At 39.5% G+C, this 20,219-nt stretch overlaps 1 protein-coding gene across 4 annotated transcripts in view; it reads right to left on the bottom strand.

Moving 5' to 3' along the window:
• Positions 1 to 20,219, bottom strand: part of LOC136864129 (putative GTP-binding protein 6) — a 195,447-nt gene that overhangs the window by 63,647 nt on the left and 111,581 nt on the right. For all 4 annotated transcript variants that reach the window (XR_010859275.2, XM_067140738.2, XM_067140739.2 and 1 more), the window contains one exon: positions 6,717 to 6,925. Coding sequence is in view for 3 of the 4 variants with exons in the window: in XM_067140738.2 (XP_066996839.2) it covers positions 6,717 to 6,925 (209 nt within the window). In the remaining variant the exon portion in view is untranslated. The remainder of the gene's footprint in view (positions 1 to 6,716; positions 6,926 to 20,219) is intronic.

The raw sequence follows: 20,219 nt of genomic DNA, 5'->3' as shown, positions 1-20,219 counted from the left end.
CAATTAGTAAATTCAGTAAAGTAAATTCTAAATCCCTCCACGCTTTAAGGAACTTTTTCCGATTCATCTCATTTTTTGTATAATAAATTCATTTGTATTTTATATTGCGTTAATTTTCTTTCTTAAGCGATACTTAATGGTTAATTATTTAAAATCCTACCCCTGTAATTAAGTATAAGTCTCTATGCTAGTAAATATAAATTTTGGTTTACAGTTTTGTTTAAAACTGTAACTCTGGTGCCCAAACATCACATAGAGAAATGGGAAACCATGGAATGTTAATTGTTTCTATTTGCGCGGCAATTTACGGGCAAGCCACAAATAGTTTATTTGATATTCATGTGTCCCAAGGTAATAACTTTCATCTCCCCAAGTGTCTTGATGAGGAGAGCGAACAGTTACAACATAATCTAATATTTTCAGACTGTTCAGGTTATTGAATTTACAGTAGTGAAGCATTACAGTGCACAGTTGTTCTACCAAGGGTGTTGGAACATTTTTTTCAAACTGTACGTCTATGTTACGAACGACTGATATAATTAATCATATTTAACAGTGTCGTCAAACTTTGATTCTATTTTACAAGTGACCAGATTCTTAGGTGAGCATAAACTCAGTACTGTATTTAAATGATCTGATTCATTTAACATTCTTTAATTATCCTGATAAGACTTGTGTCGAACCCAGGACGGTTCCAGGAAGGACAGTGTTTTCTTTTGCCATTTTTGATAGTGAATGGGACTAAATTCATGGAACTTATTCTTTTTCCTTTGATGTTGTGTGAAGTGTTAAAACGGGATACCTTGTTTTCTACGTCGTTATTCGGACAATGTTCTCACACTTAACTTCAATAAGGTGACATTTATTTTACGTGGTTAATACATCACAAGTTTAATTTTGAGTTCAATTTAATCCATCAGTAATGACTGTGTTCTTCTAATTAATTAGTGAAATCCTACTGTGAAGACAACTGAGTGCAGCTTGTGACTCGTTAAAGATCGCTAATAACAATAATCTCATTTGTGCAGATCAATTACTTTGAATCTATTTCATACCCCAGTGCCATGTTACAACCAAGACCACGAGTGCTCCTAGACCATCCAGACCTCCGAGATATTCGAGACCTTCTAGGTATTCAAGACCGGCTAGGAAGATGGTAGCCCCATGAGCAAACATTGCGACCCTGCAATGTATCAGGACCAGTTCAACCCCAGGAGAAGTACTCATTGTAAATGCTGTGCTGAGGTGATGTTAAATTCTGACTTTATTTTATGAATAAACTTTTTTTTTTAATTAGCATTCCATTATACTTATCTTACTTCCCTCTCCTCTGTAACAAGTCAGATAAGGACCGGACACCCCCGTGCCGAGTCTTGTGTTCAGCTAGCCATCGAAACAAACTTTTATGGTTATAATATATAATACGTGTGAAAGTTTCAAGTCTATGCAACAATATTTATTTGATTGGTAAGTTTTCAGCCAGCTGACTTCCATGAGCCATGTTAGGCCTATAACCTAGGCAGGTGCACAAACTTGTTATAAGAAATGTTATTACAGCACTATGCTACATAAAGTACAAGCTAACTTAAACAAAAATATTGTAGATGGAAATAACAACAAAGGTGCGCTTTTAACTCGCCAATACATATAATTACAGCCTCAAAATAAGAGCGGTAGCAACAACAAGTACAACTCCATTACACGATATTTTGGTTCATATAGCAGCGAGTCGCTCATTTGTTTCCAAGGAAACATATACAGTACAAGGAGATTGTTTTTATTATGAAAATGAGTAAGAAGCATCTGTAAACTTCTAGGATCACAAGACAAGACATGTCACATCATCTGTTAGTAGCATAATGCTACTAAATGAAGAAATAAAACTGCATAGAAGAATCGACTCTGCCGCTAGAGAAATGGGTAAACTGTCGATTCATCAACACATGCTGGTTCTAGGGTCAAAATGAACATTCCACAATGTCATCAAATAACTCCTGCATTCCATGAACTAAATTGGCTTAAACTAAACCAGTGTTGTAGCTATCACTCTTTCCTTCTACTCCACCAAATAATAATATACAAACAGACCCCCCCCCCTCTAATCTAAATTCATTTTAGAAACTCTCAACCATTCATAACAGCCTGTCTAGACCCGTAGCTATATCAAATCATAGATCCACCTGCTACAATAACTGTTTTGTTGTTTGTACAACTCAAATACGTAAATCATTGCCCAATGATCTAAGGAACACGATATCTGAATGGGTATTTAAAAAGAAACGTTGGCAGTTGCACTTGGACGGATTGAGTTGAGTGTAAATGCATGAATTCTGTTTTACTGTTTTATTATATTATAAATTTCTTCTTAAAATGTGATAGTTTTACTGGTCTGTTCCTTTGACTTTCATGCAGTAGGTATGAACATTTCTGCTTCTGTGATCTGTAGTCTGAGTGTAGAAATGTATTTATCTCTCCATGTGTTTTGTGAAAGAAATATTAAATGCCCCCCCCCCCCCCACGGCTCAACAGCCCCGAAGGGCCAAGGCCAACCACGCAACCGCTGCTCAGCCCGAAGGCCTGCAGATTACGAGGTGTCGTGTGGTCAGCACAACTGCAGTATTATTAAAATCTAGTAGTTGAATAATTCACTTTGAAAAAAATTTTCTTAAAGCTTTCAAACAATGCAAGTCTGATCAAATATAAGACATACACATTTCTTATCAACATGTAGAATTATAAACAACTTTAATATTATGGTGTATCCAAACCAAACCCATGACGCAACAGCCCCGTAGGGCCAAAGCTTACCAAAAGACCACTGCTCCGCCCGATGACCTGCAGATTACAACGTCAGCACAACGAATCCTCTATCGTTATTCTTGGCTTTCTACACTGGGGCCGCTATCTCACTGACAGACAGATCCTCAATAGTAATCACGTAGGCTGAGTGGATCTGGAACAAAACCTCAGATCCAGACATGTCCAGGAATCAAACCTGGAGCCTCCAGGAAAGAGGCAGGCTCGCTACCCCTACACCATGGGGCTGGCTATTACGATACATGCCACTATTTTTTTAAACATTTGTACTGTATTAACTGCTGTACAATAAGCCTTTAGCCATATTTTGGGGCTTTTTTAACTTCAACAGTTTTTGAGCTAAATATTCTTTTTTTGCATCCTAAACTATAATTAACTGTATCAGCACTGAACTCATTTGGTTATTTGATTTTCGAGCATAAAATATGAAAGCGGGCTAGTATATTTATCATGTTTTTGAACTTTTTATTGTTTTATTTTTTCATATACAGTAGAACCGAACTTCGCTTAACCGAAACCCGGCTTAACCGAAATGCTCTGGCAAAATTGTATTTTAATATTTTGATTTTACCCTCTCGTTCTTAGCCGTCGATATTAGTAATTCTCTTGCTATATGTGCTGAGAGCTACTAGGCAAACCCTATTTTTACATCATGGCTTATACCAGAATGCACGTATAGCATAAAATAAAACAGTTTGTTTCTTACCATCTAGTTCGTTCCAGGATACATTTTTCTTGAATAAACAGGAATTATTATTATTATTATTATTATTATTATTATTATTATTATTATTATTATTATTATTATTATTACTGTATTATTAGTCATGAAGATTATGTAGACTGTGGTTAACGTTGCTTCAGTTGAGGGAGTTTCATCTTGTTTACTGCTTCTGTCAGGAAACCAGAGAAGTCCAGAGACCCTTCTCCATTCATATTTTTCTTTCGCCCAAGGTCGTTCCACTGGCCCTGTGGTTTTATACTGTAGTTCCAATGCTTTTCTTACTCCATTGCAAAATAAGTTGTGTTGATTAAATGGTGGCGCGACATAGCTGCACGACAGCGCTCCACCAAGAAAATTCAGAAGAAAATCACTGATTTTATACAATGAGTGACATTATGTAAAGATTTTAGTGTTAATATTCAGTATGCACCTTTGCTTAACAGAGTTTATGCATTTTTATTTCGACACTTAACTTCCGAAAATATTTACCATGTGTCATCCGAAGAAACGTGTTAACCAAAGTTGGATGTGCTTGTGAACTGTTGGCTGTTGAGAGAGCTCTTGCATTATTGTAGTGATAAAGTAGTTAAAACCTACTGAAATTGTTTAAATTGTGTGTGTGTGTGTGTGTGTGTGTGTGTGTGTGTGTGCGCGCGTGCGTGCGTGTGTGTGCGTGTGTGTGTGCGCGCGCGCGTGCGTGCGTGTGTTTTTTTTTCCATTTAGTGCTATTTATATATTGGTGTTAAGTGCTTGTTGGTAGAAATTGGGAGTAGTGATATTTATTTGAATTTTATAACAAGTAATTCATTTGGTGTTCAGTAGATTATGTTTTCTAGGTTAAGTAGGCTAGCTAGGTGTACCTTGCTCGAATTTTAGGTTTAGGAAATACTTTAGGTAATAATATTAACTTTTAAAACAATATTTTTAAATATCTGTAGGTTTGTTGGTATAATACTTACAAAAGCAGATTATCATAAAAAGTTGTAACTCATTGTAACTTCCACCGCAACTTTTCCAATATTTTGTATAGATATCCGTTCAAACTATCACGAAAGTAATAATTTATTAAATTAAATAACACGATTCGCCTGTAAACTTTGATTTTAAAAGAAGTTAAAGAGAATACACGGTAATTTCGCTAGATAATTACGGTACTTAACAGTTTTTGGATTGTTAACGATTGTTGCTACAGGCACATGGTAGTTGTGTAAATAAATACAAAATTAGCTGATTACTATATTCCGATAATTTGTAGTCTTATAGTTCCCTGCATACTTTGTATATAATTTCCACCTTTGTTTATATGAGTAAAAGTTAATAATCAAATTCCTATATCCCAATAACATTGCAGTTCAAGCCCCCGGCGTAGTTTTTACAGAAATTATTGTCGACAACCTCTTATTTTCCAGCATTTAAGGACACTTTTAATCTCTGTCCCGTGTAGTAGGGAAAATAATAGTAATCCACGTAAAGTAAAGACGGTCAAGTGGGTGTCTAGGTCAGTCAAGCTAGAGTTGCTGAAACAGCCCGACGTACTTAACACGCACCATACAAGTAAAAATCGATCATTTCTTCGAACAAATGTTTCAACAGGGTTAATAAGACCCACTTGACGTCTTTTGGATCCAACTGATTAACGTACTAACATAACTAAACACTGACATCAGCTAGCTTTGACACAACATTCTATCATTAGCAACATCTCCACAAGAAGTCCCATCTTCTTTTCTACGACTTTCTGATAAATCAACCATACATATTTTAATACATTTGATACGTGCACAGTTCTATTTTAAATAACTGACATTGATTTTACCATAAACTTGAACTCATGCTATGGGAATGGAGTAAACATCCCCCTTGGATGATTGTGCTTTTACACTCAAGGTTGTCACAGTCCTAATGATGTATAAGAGGAGGATCCATTTTGGTTTTAAACGCTCAAATATTCATGATTAACTACGTTATAATCTTCAAAAACTGTTAATTCACAGTATTTTTTTGACATACTTTCTGTTATAGTACAACATTTTATGAGATCATTGTCCAACATTTTACTCTATAGTTTATAAGATTAGAAAGATCACGTATCCATTAATTTTTAAGATTGATATAGGCTGATGATGCCCGTAAAAAAAGGGTGAAACACGTACCTATGACTTTTATGTATTATGTATAAATTTTAACTACATGAAATAGTGGATTGTATTATATTGAATTAAAAGGTGGATCTATAAATATTGTAATAATATTTGTGATATAAGTGGTATGTTCTGAGCTGTCAGCGGAGAGATGGCATGGAATGACATTAATAGAGGAATAAGTTTGAGTGGCGTCTTTAAAAGTAGGAAAGATAACAATATGAAGATAAAGTTGGAATTCAAGAGGACAAATTGGGGCAAATATTCATTTATAGGAAGGGGAGTTAGGGATTGGAATAACTTACCAAGGGAGTTGTTCAATAAATTTCCAAATTCTTTGAAATCATTTAAAAAAAGGCTAGGAAAACAAGAGTTAGGGAATCTGCCACCTGGGCGACTGCCCTAAATGCATATCAGTATTGAATGAAAGTGGCTCCGCCCCCTTTATTTCAGATAAACGAGGTTCTACTGTATTTCATATCATGCATGAAATTAATTCTTTCATATTCACACCTAATTTTTTTTTTTTTCTTTACATTGCAACGATACAGATAGGTCGCATGGCAATAAAGTATGTATCTTTACTTCAATTACTGACGGAAAGAAGATATCATTCATCATCATCATCATTGCTGTCATCCAGTTTGGATCCAGAATTACAGGTTATCAGGGTTTCTATCACGCTATCGTTCAAATAATCAAGACACCATGATGCCATTGCAGGAACGAGTGGGAAAACAAAACATATGGAATACATGTTTACTACTCTTCAAAACAAGTGTTCGTATTCCATGTGGCAAGAACAGTGGTTCAATCTAGCAGCAGAGCAAGAAACTGTAACATTGTCAATCTTGTTTACCAGAAGAGAGACAGACGTATTTCCAGCATGTGATGATTTCTTAATGAAGAAAACCAAGCCCGAGCTTTGCTCGGGCACTATATATGGTAGTACATAAGGGAGCCTGAGCAACGCTTGGGCACTGAGTTCAAGGCGTTAGTGAGAGTGGGCCAATAAAGTAACTTAAATGTCTTACAGCAAGCACAGCATCCTCCAACGTAGCAACAAAGGACTCTATCAAGTGTGTAGGAATGTCACTGATAAATCCAATTGTGTCCACGTACAACAATTTTAAAGAGCATGGAAGGCTTCCCAGGTGCATAGTTACATCCAGTGTGGCGAACAGCTTGTCCTCTGGCTTCAACTCCAGATTTCCAGTAAGTGCTCGAATGAGGGATGTTTTGCCTTAAACAAGTCAGAGAGAACTGTAAACAGGAACGGAAAGTTCTTAACAATCTTGAGAAACAATTGTGTCATTACTGCAATTGAGGCCTTCAAATTCAAAACCTGACATTTCCACTTTTGAATGAAAATGAGTTATCACAGAGGGGTTACAGAGGGGAGTGGCCATGCATGTTAAAGTGGAGAAAAACTTTGTATTCAGGAGACGAGTGGGTTCGAACCAAACAATCGGCTGTTCTGAGAATGGTTTCCCATTTTCACTTCCACGCAAATGCCGGGAGAGTTCCTATTCATAGGCTACAGATGATTACTTCCACCTCCTTTCCAAACTTCATTCAGCATCATTCATTTCATTTTCATTAGCTCCTCAACAGAAGTTGGCAACAGGAAAGGCATCCGACTGTAAAGACATGCCATATAATTTCATCTCACCTAATTCCTGACCCCGTATCGATAAACGGGACTAAGGGGTAGACATGTAGTGGACACAAAGAAAGGGAAAGTTTGTTATGAACTCTTGTAATATTTCGACTGTGAATTTCAGTACAGACAGATAAAGTTATTCAGTTTTTTTCTGCCTCTTGTAATATTTAAAGGATGGTGGTGTTTTGTTTGTCAATTGTGATGAGTATAGAGTTTAAATACTTGAAGAAAAACACTGGAGTTATTTAAAGCTAGCAAATACATACATACATACATACATACATACATACATACATACATACATATTTACATACATCCTGAAAATGAGTTATACACGTTAATGGGAATCCCTGCACTGAAATCTTCCTTCAGACATGCCAGTACGCACTATACATGGACAATTCCTTGGGTTTGGGTGTATAGAAATAACAAGTTAAATTCAAACTAAAACAATTCCTGGTGGCAGTGAAATACAACTGGCAACATAAAATGTAAATGGCGACATTTCCATCAGTCAATAAGTTGTCGAGGAAAGACTGCAGAGGTGGAAATGTCAGAGTTGAATCTGAATGCCTCAGTTAATTACACTATAAGAACTACAAGCAGAAAAAGGCATGGAAATAAAGCTCTTTAGATTCACACAAAGTATTTGTCACTTGGCAACAGAAGATAGCAATGAAATACTCAAGATACATATATCAAAGACATATAAAATAATTAAATATTTCCAGATAATAAGAAGTAATCTGAGGTATTAAGGTAGAAGAATATAGTCATCTTAATACAAGCTGCTGGTACTGCACAGTTTTTTTTTATTGAGTCATTTTAAGTGTATGATTATTGCAAATGTATTCTGTGTAATAACTGATGTTACATTCAGGAGGGGTGTGGGGGAGATACAGGGAGAAACACAAGAAAATATTTCAACAATGACCAATGGTAGGATTCAAATTTACTTGTCTCCCATGCTCATACGCATACTGATATTCATAGGAAACTGAACACTACACATCGGTCATCTGATTTTCAAGGGAGACATTTATTATGTAATAAAGCAAAGCAAAGTCACCTCTGTACAGGCCACGAAGGCCCTTGGAGCAGTGGAAGGTAAAGGCTTCCACCATTGTTAACCTCAGCACGTGATGGGGTAGAGTGGTTAGCTCTACGCCCGGCCGCCTTTGCCCCCAGGAATTAACCTGGTACTCATTTTTGGTGTAGGCTGAGTGAACCTCAGGGCCATATGCACCTCCGGAAGTGGAAATCTCTTTTCTTAAATTTTGCGACTTCCTGACGGGGATTCGAACCCACGTCCATCCGGGCGAACCAAGCACGTCTTTACCGCCTCAGCCAGGCAGCTCCTTTTATTATGTAATACTGAAGAAATTATTAGTATATTTACAATATAAGCAATACATGCTCTGCAAAATACATCAACTGAGCATCAACTGAAACATTTTAACCTATTCACAGCACAGCAGTATAGTATTTGATACTTTGGATCTCTTAATTCTTTTCACAAAACATGAGGTAATAATATTTTGTAGTTGTGATACATGCTGTACAGAAGCCACTACTTCACCACCATCCCTTCATCTTGATTCAGTCCTGATGTCATACATGATAGCTAGTTTGAAGAAGGGAATAATTCTTTAACACAAATGCACCTGTAAGTGGACTGGTACGCGCTCAATCATCCAGGCTAAATATCAATCAGCGTACTGGTCCACCATGTTTCATGATCTTTTATAATAATTCACCTAAGGCCTGTTGACAGTAAGTGAAAGCATTTGCAGTTAAAACTCTAATCTAGATACCTCAACTGTATTCTTATGCACTCAATGGTTTGTTCTTGTAATGGTGTTTAGGAAATTATATGTTTAGCCTAAGCATGGAAATGAACACTGCTCACCAACGATGAATTCTACCATCATCTGCCCATTTTTTCTTCTGGACTGCCTTGCTTCTTCACTCGACAACCACTCAGCCGTAACTATTCAGCTGATGCATTCTTAACAGCCCCTGTGATGTCACTGCTATTATTCAGCAATGTTTGTCTAGCTTCTAGAGTATTCTTCCATGCCTTTGAGCATGTGTGTGTGTTTTCTCTACGCCACGCCTCCCCTCTCCATCGGCTATTTATTCAGCCTAGAGCCAAGTACTCACCAGAAGCGATTCCTGTGGCCTGTTGGAGAGAGAGCTGCTGCATTGCAGTGCCTAACGTATTTGTTTGAGTGTTACTACGTTGGTGAACATCAACTTTCTTCGGGAAGAAACAATCATGAGGTATGAACATTTCTAGAACTATTATTATTATCAGCACAGGGAGTTTGATTTCCCTTGTCTTGGAATCTAGTACCTTGCTTTTATCGCTCTCAATTGCGATTTTATTTGACGTAAATAAATATCACACGAGAACATGTTCACTTCCTTGTGTAAACTACTTTATTGTCACTGTAAGTCACAACACATAATTACACACAATAGCAAGTGACACTACAACACTTAATAGCGGAGTACCCTGAAGTCGATTCTGACAAGTACAGATATCAACAACACTGACTCGCCCATTGTAACACATACTCTCTTGAATTGACTCACTCACTGACTGACAGCTCGATATATATACTGTTCGTTCAACCGTCTAGAATTATTGATTTCTGGAACGGTTCTTACAACACTCTAAATCAAACACACTCGAAACATCGATCGGCCAGCTAGTTGAATAGAATACGCAAGTAATGGATCCAGCTCGAACTTTCGATTACTGTTTACCAATACACATGGAAATCTCCCCAACATTCCTAATGTCTCTACATGTATCTGGATAATAAACCTTACAGTAAGTTTCCAGAACCCTTCATATGTACCAAATTATAGCAGAATACACCTAATATACGAACATGATAGAGTTTTCTACAGTTTTCGACTATATAGATTTTGAGGTTAAACTTATACACAATACATATTTGAGGTTATACAAATTTATAATACATATTTACAGAGAAACCTTGGAATTTAATAGGGGCATCTCATTAGTGTCTGTTCCCTATAAGATTTTCTCCAAATCGGTTCAGAACAGAATAGAAGCTCCCCTTGACCAACAGATTGAGGAATATCAGGCTGGCTTCAGAAAAAACCGTTCGTGCGCAGAACAGATCTTTAACCCGAAGAGCATCATCAGGTACAAGAAGACAGGAGGACACAGCTACGTGGTTGTGTTTGTTGACTTTCAGAAAGCATATGACTCCATTGACCACGAGTCATTAATGAATATTTTGGAAGAGTTTGGAGTGGACGATACGTCAAGAAATTTGATCAAACAAACCCTAACCAACACAGTGTCGAAAGTAAAATTTATGGGTGAGATCTCAGAACCGATTACGATCAGAACGGGTGTCAGACAGGGAGATGGACTATCCCCATGCCTTTTCAACTGCATTTTGGAAAAAATAATTTTAGAGTGGAGGAAGATGTTAGACCAAGAAGAAACAAAGGAAGATCAGTTCAGGCTTGGTTCTAAGCAAAAAGGGGTGCACGTTGACTGCCTGGCCTTTGCGGATGATCTGGCCATTTTTGCTAACAACACAGATTCAGCAGTCAACAAGATCAATAGGCTGTCAGAAGTTGCTGAAAAGGTAGGCCTCCAGATTTCTATTCCGAAGACAAAATATATGACAAACATCTGTGGTGGACCTGAATGGATGATCACTAATCTTGGAAAAATCGGTCGTGTCAAGAATTTCAGGTATCTTGGTGAAGTCCTCCAGCAGAATGGATTAGAAGAGGAAGCAATCAATGTCAGGATGAGGAAGTTAGACCAGGCATACCAAATGACAAAGAATACCTATAATGAAAAGTCTATGAGTATGGGGGCCAAGTTCCACCACTATAAGACAGTTGTAAAACCTGAGGGATTATATGCGTCTGAAACTTTGACCTTAAGTAGTAAAGGTCAAGCTGACCGACTGGAAAAAAAAGAGAGCGCGGGATACTAAGAAAAATCCTAGGTAATAGGTGGGTTGATGGACAGTGGCGAATGAGACCAAATGAGGATTTGTACAGCAAGACAGAACCTCTCACAGTGTCAATTAAGAAGAGACGGCTGTTATTTTACGGTCATCTCTTCAGGATGACTGATGATCGACTAACAAAAAGAATATGGAATTTTATTCAATCAAAGGCAACAAGGCCGAGATGGTTCCAGGAATGCAAAAAAGATCTGAGGCAGATTGGTATTTCAGATCAAGAAATTCATGACAGGAACACATTCAGAAGATTGGTGAACAACTAATGAGGTTTCAAAATGGCATCAACTTCCAGAAGACGGACAGGACCTTTGTCTGAAGAGCATAAACAGGCACTCGTTGCTGGGCTCAGAAGATACTGGCAGGATGTCAAAGCCGGAACAAGAACAAGACCTACACACTAAAATGAAGTTGGTTGTTACAATGCAGTCCATAGAGGCTCAACTCAATGTATATAAAAAAATATATATATAATAAACAAAATAACTGAAGGTTTTACAACAGTTAGGATGTCGTACCTATGACCATTATCCCCCACTAAAACCTTCAATATCTATCCTGTACACTCCTTACTGAATGAATGAAAATCCACAGCCTGTTTCCAGTCATTCGACCGGGTCACGAATGGAATAAATGAAGCCCCCATGTAGCGGTGAGGATAGGAAATGTGCCGGCTGCTGAAGCCTGTCTCACTCCTATGGGGCAATGATAAATGACTGACAAATGAAATGTTAATGGAGTGTTGCTGGAATGAAATATGATGGGCAAAACCGGAGTACCCGGAGAAAAACCTGTCCTGCCTCCACTTCGTCCAGCACAAATCTCACGTGAAGTGACCAGGATTTGAACCACGGTATCCAGTGGTGAGAGGCAGACGCGCTGCCGCCTGAGCCTCGGAAGCTTTACATTCCTTACTCTAGGTCTTAAATTCTATCTAGGTGGCCTTATATCTATGTCTCCATCTCTCTTATCCTCCAAGGTAGGTATCTGTGTGTATTGATCCTCCATGAAGTCCACATTCTTCCGGGGCTCCATACAGTGTGTCGACTCCTCGGTCTCTCAGTCTTCTTGTAGGGGTCAAGGTAACGCCTTCAATTCTGACATATGCACCTTCGTCGATGGTGTAGTCTTCAGGAGATACACACCATTTCCCAACTTCTTATCCACCAAAAAAGGTCTGAGCCACTTTGGTGCCATCCCAACATGGAACTTCTGAAACTTGTTGCTGAGGGGATGGTTTCGACGATGAACTAGTGTTCCAGGTCTGAACTCCCTTTCATCCAGTGCATCGTTGTTCTCAGCTTCTCTCCTTGAACACTTTTTGGCTTGGCAGTGCACCTGTTGGATCTGCAGCTGGTTCCACGCATGACATGTATCAGGATCCTCCAGTTCCTCTCTTTGTCCATGGATAAAGTCCCAGTCGCCAGTTTCCTTCATTGGAGGTCCAAGGAATTGTTCTGCGGGTGAGAAACCTGTGATTCAGTTAGCCCACTGTCTGATGATCAGAAGGGACTCATGTAGGTGCATGTCTCATTTGGTTTGTTCTCTGTCGACCAAGTGAATCCGAAGCATCTTCTTAAGCTCCTGGTTTCTCCGTTCGGTGGGATTCGCCTGCGGATGGTAGATCAGTGTAGTCCAGCGTTCAATTCCCCACTCCAACAGAGCTTGCAACCACTGCCTCGATGTGAACTGACTGCCACTGTCCGTGAGTAGACACCGAGGATACCCATACCAACTGAAAACTTCTGACCTTCAGACGCATAAAGGTGGCTGGAGCATTGTTAAGACCAAAGGGCATGACTCTGAACTGATAAGAGTCCTCTGGGGGTGGAAAAAGCAGTCATCAGTCGAGACTCTTCTTCAACTTCTACTTGCCAGCAGCCAGAGTTGAAATTGAGTGTACTGAAGACTTTTGCCCACTCACTTGCTTTATCTGATGTCGGAGATCCGGCATGGGGTAGGCATCTAATATAGTCTTGTTATTTACCTGACAAAAGTCCACACAAATTCGGTAATCACCATTTTTCTTCTTAGGTGGAGAAGCCCATCCTAATACTGAAGGTTCATTCAATCTTTGTTTCTCCATTTCCTTGACTTTTCTCATTACAAATTTTCATTTATCTCGTTTAAGTGGGTAAGGCCTTTGTTTAACTGGGGCATTATCCTTACAAATTATTTTATGTTTTACCGTTGTGGTAAACCCGATTCTATCGGTAGTGACCTCAGGGAACTTCTTCAGAAACTTCGCAAGGTCTTCCTTCTCCTCTGCCCTCCACAGCCCTGTTTTCAGTTCGGCCAATACATTGGTTTCTAATGTTTCCGACTCAAAGGCTTTATTTTCTTCCCATGCCAACCTAATTCTGTTTTTATTACCAAAGAATATTTCATTGGCTGCACAATCTATCACTACCCCATATTGCCTGTTATATTCGTGTGTATTTTTGTGCAAACGACACGTTTCATTTCTTTTAAAGCATAGTCGGACAAAGCAGTACTAATATTAATCTGTCTACGTGTTTAACTTTGTTGGTAATCTTTCAGTACCTACCGGCAGTTCTTGCGAATATCTAATTTAAGCCTAAGTGGAATTTTCATTTCTATTTGTGCTTAGTAATACGCTAGGATACGTCTGAACAAAGTTTAAACATTATTGTAGTCTAGTATAGTAACTATTAGAGCGCCTATTCTATAATTTTGAGTAGTTTTGCGAATTTCGAACTTAAATGGTAATTTTCTTTTCTGTTTGTGTGGTAATAACCTGTTGTAATTAGAATACATCTGAACGTAGTTTAAAATTATTGTAGTGTATTGTAGTATCTGTACTTAGTCTGAACGTAGCTTAAAATTATTGCAGTGTATTATAGTACCGTGTGTTTATTCTTTTACTGTGAAATATTTGTGTAGTATAATACCGTTTGTGTGGTATCTGTAGTAACTCCCTTACTAGAATTCTGTTGTTGTAATTACGGCAGACTTAACTGCAGTTAAGAATTGTGTAATTCTCGTGTATTATTCTCTGCTTCCAGTAATTAACAGCAATTTTCATCCTGTTAGCATGTTGTAGGAATAAAAAATCGTGCAAGTAAGTGGTACTGTAGTGTAGTAGTAGCCTATATTAATTAACTTACTGTCGTGTGATCTTTGTGAACTAACCTAGACAATATTTCTTCCCTTTCATTTTTATTTTGCACAGAATAAGTTTTCTTATTTTCCCTTCCTTTTCATTATTTAGTAAAGAATGGCTAAGGAGTGTGAGTGTAGGAACTGTGGGTGTCCAGGTATTAAGGAGTATGAGGGAGGAGTTGGAGAGCTTGAGGGAGATAATTAGGATTCTCTCAGAGGACAGGAAGGAAAGTAGTCTCCCTCAAACAATGTACAGGATACAGTAGGTGTAATAGAGGGATAAGAAGGAAAGGGGGGAATTGTAGAAGACAAGTGATCTAATGTTTTAAGGGGAAGGAGATTGCAGACTAAGGTCTCCATTCAGGATCAGAATTCAGGACAGGTGTCGGTGAGAAATCGGTACGAGTCACTGAAGGTAGAACAACCGAGGGAAGATGAGGAACAGGGAACTGTTGCCCAAAAGTGTGGAAGTAGGAGAAAGGAAAGAGGTAGGAAAGGGAAATGTGGAGTACTGGATAGGAAAAGACAGGTGGAACAGGGTCATTGGATGGAGAAAATGGAGGAGGAAGTAGCTTCCGCTGCTGTCAGGAAAGATAGGAATGACCAGGAGGGGACGGGATCAAATGAGGTGGGTAGGGTTGAGGCTCTTGTCATGGGAGATTCTATCGTTAAACATGTCAGGAAAGTGCGTGGAGGAAAGGGTACCAGGGTAGAGTGTTTTTTGTTTGTTTTTTCTGCTAGTTGCTTTACGTCGCACCGACACAGATAGGTCATATGGCGATGATGGGACAGGGAAGGGCTAGGAATGGGAAGGAAGTGGCCATGGCCTTGTTTAAGGTACAGCCCCAGCATTTGCCTGGTGTGAAAATGGGAAACCACGGAAAACCATTTTCAGGGCTGCCGACAGTGGGGTTCGAACCTACAATCTCCCGAATACTGGATACTGGCCGCACTTAAGCGACTGCAGCTATCAAACTCAGTAAGATAGAGTGTTATCCAGGAATTAGGTTAAGGCAGATGTTAAGGAAAGTAGAAGAGGAGGGAAAGGAGAAGGTGGGAGTGTTTCACGTTGGTACTAACAACGTAAGACAAGCAGGTATAAGTAGCAACATAGTTGGGGATGTGTGGGACTTTGTAAATGTAGCACGAGTGAAGTTTAAGGAAGCGGAGATTGTTATCAGTGGAATACTGTGTAGGAGGGATACTGACTGGAAGGTTATTGGGGATTTAAATGAGACTATAGAGTGGGTATGTGGGAAACTGGGAGTGAGATTTCTAGATCCTAATGGGTGGGTAGGAGTTAGGGATCTGCGCTCAGATGGCCTTCACTTAAACTGCAGTGGTACATGTAAGTTAGGTAACTTGTTTAGAAGGGTTATCGGGAGGTATATTCAGGGAAATGGGGTGGCCTAGGGAGCAGTCATAAGGAAACAGGGAACTGGAAATCAAGTAGGGATGACATAAAAAAGTTAGTGCTGAACTGTAGAAGTATTGTAAAGAAAGGAATAGAATTGAGTTAATTTAATATATATAGTGCTGAACTGTAGAAGTATTGTAAAGAAAGGAATAGAATTGAGTTAATTTAATATATATATATATATATATATATATATATATATATATACTTACTAGATATTGTAATAGGAGTTGAATCATGGCTGAGAAATGACATAATGGATGCAGAAATTTTCTCACGGTACTGGAGGGTGTATCGTAGGGATAGGATAGGAATGGTAGGAGGGGGAGTATCCATTCTGGTGAAAGAAGAATTTGAAAGCTACGAAAAAGTTAAAGATGACAAACACGAAATTCTAGGGGTAAGGCTCATCTCTAAAGATAATAGGCAACTTGATGTCTTTGGAGTGTACAGACCATGAAAGGGTAGTGCAGATGCTGATTCAGAATTATTTGATAACATAATCAGCTATGTGGGAAATGATAAGGAAAGGAACGTGATTGTAGCAGGTGATCTCAAATTTACCAAATGTCAATTGGGAAGGTAATGCGAACAACAGGAAGCATGACCAACAAATGGCAAATAAGTTAATATGGGAAGGGCACCTGATTCAGAAAGTGATGGAACCAACTAGAGGGAAGAATATTCTGGATGTGGTGCTGGTAAAACCAGATGAGCTCTATAGAGAAACCGAAGTAATAGATGGTATTAGTGATCACAAAACTGTTTTTGTGGTAATTAAAAATGAATGTGAAAGAAAGGAAGAGATTAAAATTAGGATTATTAGGCAGTACCATATGGCTGATAAAAAAGGCATGAGGGAGTTTTTAATAAGTAACTATGATCAGCGGAAAACGGTAAATAAAAATGTAAACAGACTCTGGCATGGGTTTAAAGCAATTGTTGAGAAATGTGAAAAAAGGTTTGTACCTTTAAAGGTGGTAAGGAATGGTAAAGATCCACTATATTATAACAGGGAAGTAAAGAGACTAAGAAGGAGGTGCAGGTTGGAAAGAAATAGAGTTAGAAATGGCTGTGGAAGTAAGGAGAAATTGAAGGAACTTACAACGAAATTGAATCTAGGAAAGAAGTCAGCTAAGGATAACATGATGGCAAGCATAAGTGGTGGTCATTTTAGTGAAAAATGGAAGAGTATGTATAGGTACTGTAAGGCAGAAACAGGTTCCAAGAAGGACATTCCAGGAATCATTAATGAACAAGGGGAGTGTGTATGCAAGGATCTTCAAAAGGCAGAAGTATTCAGTCAGCAGTATGTAAAGATTGTTGGTTACAAGGATAATGTCCAGATAGAGGAGGTGACTAATACTAAAGAAGGATTAAAATTTACCTATGACAGCAATGACATTTACATTAAGATACAAAAGTTGAAAACTAGAAAAGCACCTGGAATTGATAAGGTTTCGGAGGATATACTAAAGACAATGGGTTGGGATATAGTACCATATCTGAAGTACTTGTTTGATTATTGTTTGCATGAAGGAACTTTACCAAATGAATGGAGAGTTGCTATAGTAGCCCTTGTATATAAAGGAAATGGTGATAGACATAAAGCTGAAAATTACAGGCCAGTAAGTTTGACATGCATTGTATGTAAGCTTTGGGAAGGCATTCTTTCTGATTATATGTTTGCAAAATTAATAACTGATTTGATATAAGGCAGTTTGGGTTTAGGAAAGATTATTCCACTGAAGCCCAACTTGTAGGATTCCAGCAAGATATAGCAGATATCCTGGATTCAGGAGGTCAATTGGACTGTGTCACGATTGACCTGTCTAAGGCATTTGACAGGGTAGATCATGGGAGACTACTGGCAAAAATGTGTGCAACTGGACTTGACAAAAGAGTGACTGAATGGGTGGCTCTGTTTCTAGAAAATAGAACTCAGAGAATTAGAGTAGGTGAAGCTTTATCTGTCTCTGTAATAATTAAGAGGGGAATTCCTCAAGGCAGTATTATTGGACCTTTATGTTTTCTCATATACACTGACTGACAGAGCAAATGCAACACCAAGAAGGAGTGGTCAGAACTTTATGCCAATTGCAGGGTAGACTGACGTCACTGAGGTATGCTCATGATGTGAAATGCGCCGCTGTGCTGCGCACGTAGCGAACGATGGCGAATGGCCCACTTCGTACCGTGATTTCTCAGCCGACAGTCATTGTAGAACGTGTTGTCGTGTGCCACAGGACACGTGTATAGCTAAGAATGCCAGGCCGCCGTCAACGGAGGCATTTCCAGCAGACAGACGACTTTACGAGGGGTATGGTGATCGGGCTGAGAAGGGCAGGTTGGTCGCTTCGTCAAATCGCAGCCGATACCCATAGGGATGTGTCCACGGTGCAGCGCCTGTGGCGAAGATGGTTGGCGCAGGGACATGTGGCACGTGCGAGGGGTCCAGGCGCAGCCCGAGTGACGTCAACACGCGAGGATCGGCGCATCCGCCGCCAAGCGGTGGCAGCCCCGCACGCCACATCAACCGCCATTCTTCAGCATGTGCAAGACACCCTGGCTGTTCCAATATCGACCAGAACAATTTCCCGTCGATTGGTTGAAGGAGGCCTGCACTCCCGGCGTCCGCTCAGAAGACTACCATTGACTCCACAGCATAGAAGTGCACGCCTGGCATGGTGCCAGGCTAGAGCGACTTGGATGAGGGAATGGCGGAACGTCGTGTTCTCCGATGAGTCACGCTTCTGTTCTGTCAGTGATAGTCACCGCAGACGAGTGTGACGTCGGCGTGGAGAAAGGTCAAATCCAGCAGTAACTGTGGAGCGCCCTACCGCTAGACTACGCGGCATCATGGTTTGGGGCGCTATTGCGTATGATTCCACGTCACCTCTAGTGCGTATTCAAGGCACGTTAAATGCCCACCGCTACGTGCAGCATGTGCTGCGGCCGGTGGCACTCCCGTACCTTCAGGGGCTGCCCAATGCTCTGTTTCAGCAGGATAATGCCCGCCCACACACTGCTCGCATCTCCCAACAGGCTCTACGAGGTGTACAGATGCTTCCGTGGCCAGCGTACTCTCCGGATCTCTCACCAATCGAACACGTGTGGGATCTCATTGGACGCCGTTTGCAAACTCTGCCCCAGCCTCGTACGGACGACCAACTGTGGCAAATCGTTGACAGAGAATGGAGAACCATCCCTCAGGACACCATCCGCACTCTTATTGACTCTGTACCTCGACGTGTTTCTGCGTGCATCGCCGCTCGCGGTGGTCCTACATCCTACTGAGTCGATGCCGTGCGCATTGTGTAACCTGCATATCGGTTTGAAATAAACATCAATTATTCGTCCGTGCCGTCTCTGTTTTTTCCCCAACTTTCATCCCTTTCGAACCACTCCTCCTTGGTGTTGCATTGTCACTGTCAGTCAGTGTATATCAATGATATGTGTAAAGAAGTGGAATCAGAGATAAGGCTTTTCGCAGATGATGTTATTCTGTATAGAGTAAGATTTTGAGCAACTGCAAAATGACCTCAATAATGTTGTGAGATGGACAGTAGGCAATGGTATGATGATAAACAGGGATAAAAAACAGGTTGTGAGTTTCACAAATAGGAAAAGTCCTCTCAGTTTTAATTACTGCATTGATGGGGTGAAAGTTCCCTTAGGGGATCATTGGAAGTACCTAGGTATTAATGTAAGGAAAGATCTTCATTGGGGTAATCACATAAATATGACTGTAAATAAATGGTACAGATCTCTGCACATGGTTATGAGGGTATTTAGGGGTTGTAGTAAGGATGTAAAGGAGAGAGCATATTTGTCTCTGGTGAGACCCCAACTAGAGTATGGTTCCAGTGTATGGGACCCTCACCAGGATTACTTGATTCAGGAACTGGAAAAAATCCAAAGAAAAGCACCTCGATTCGTTCTGGGCGATTTCCGACAAAAGAGTAGCGATACAAAAATGTTGCAAAGTTTGGGCTGGGAAGACTTGGGAGAAAGGAGACGAGCTGCTCTACTAAGTGGTACATTACATGTTATATTACATGTTATAAATCTCATTTTTGGTCCGTATTGAAAATGTACAGTTCAAAAACAATAAAGGTGATCTTTAATCCACCTATTCAATACTTTTATTTTCACTTATAGTGGTTACATAAACAGTCTATCAGTTAAATGGGACATGTTTCGCCCTCAATTCAGGGCATCTTCAGCCTAAAAACAATCTTCAAGAGTACATCTAATATTAAATATGGAAGCTAAAAGTTTAGCTAGTTACTGAAATTTGGTACATAAA

The sequence above is a fragment of the Anabrus simplex genome, chromosome 2, assembly GCF_040414725.1.
Source record: "Anabrus simplex isolate iqAnaSimp1 chromosome 2, ASM4041472v1, whole genome shotgun sequence".
Taxonomy (NCBI): Eukaryota; Metazoa; Arthropoda; class Insecta; order Orthoptera; family Tettigoniidae; genus Anabrus; species Anabrus simplex.
The sequence above is the reverse complement of the archived record's forward strand: the minus strand, read 5'-3'. Positions and strand labels throughout refer to the sequence as shown.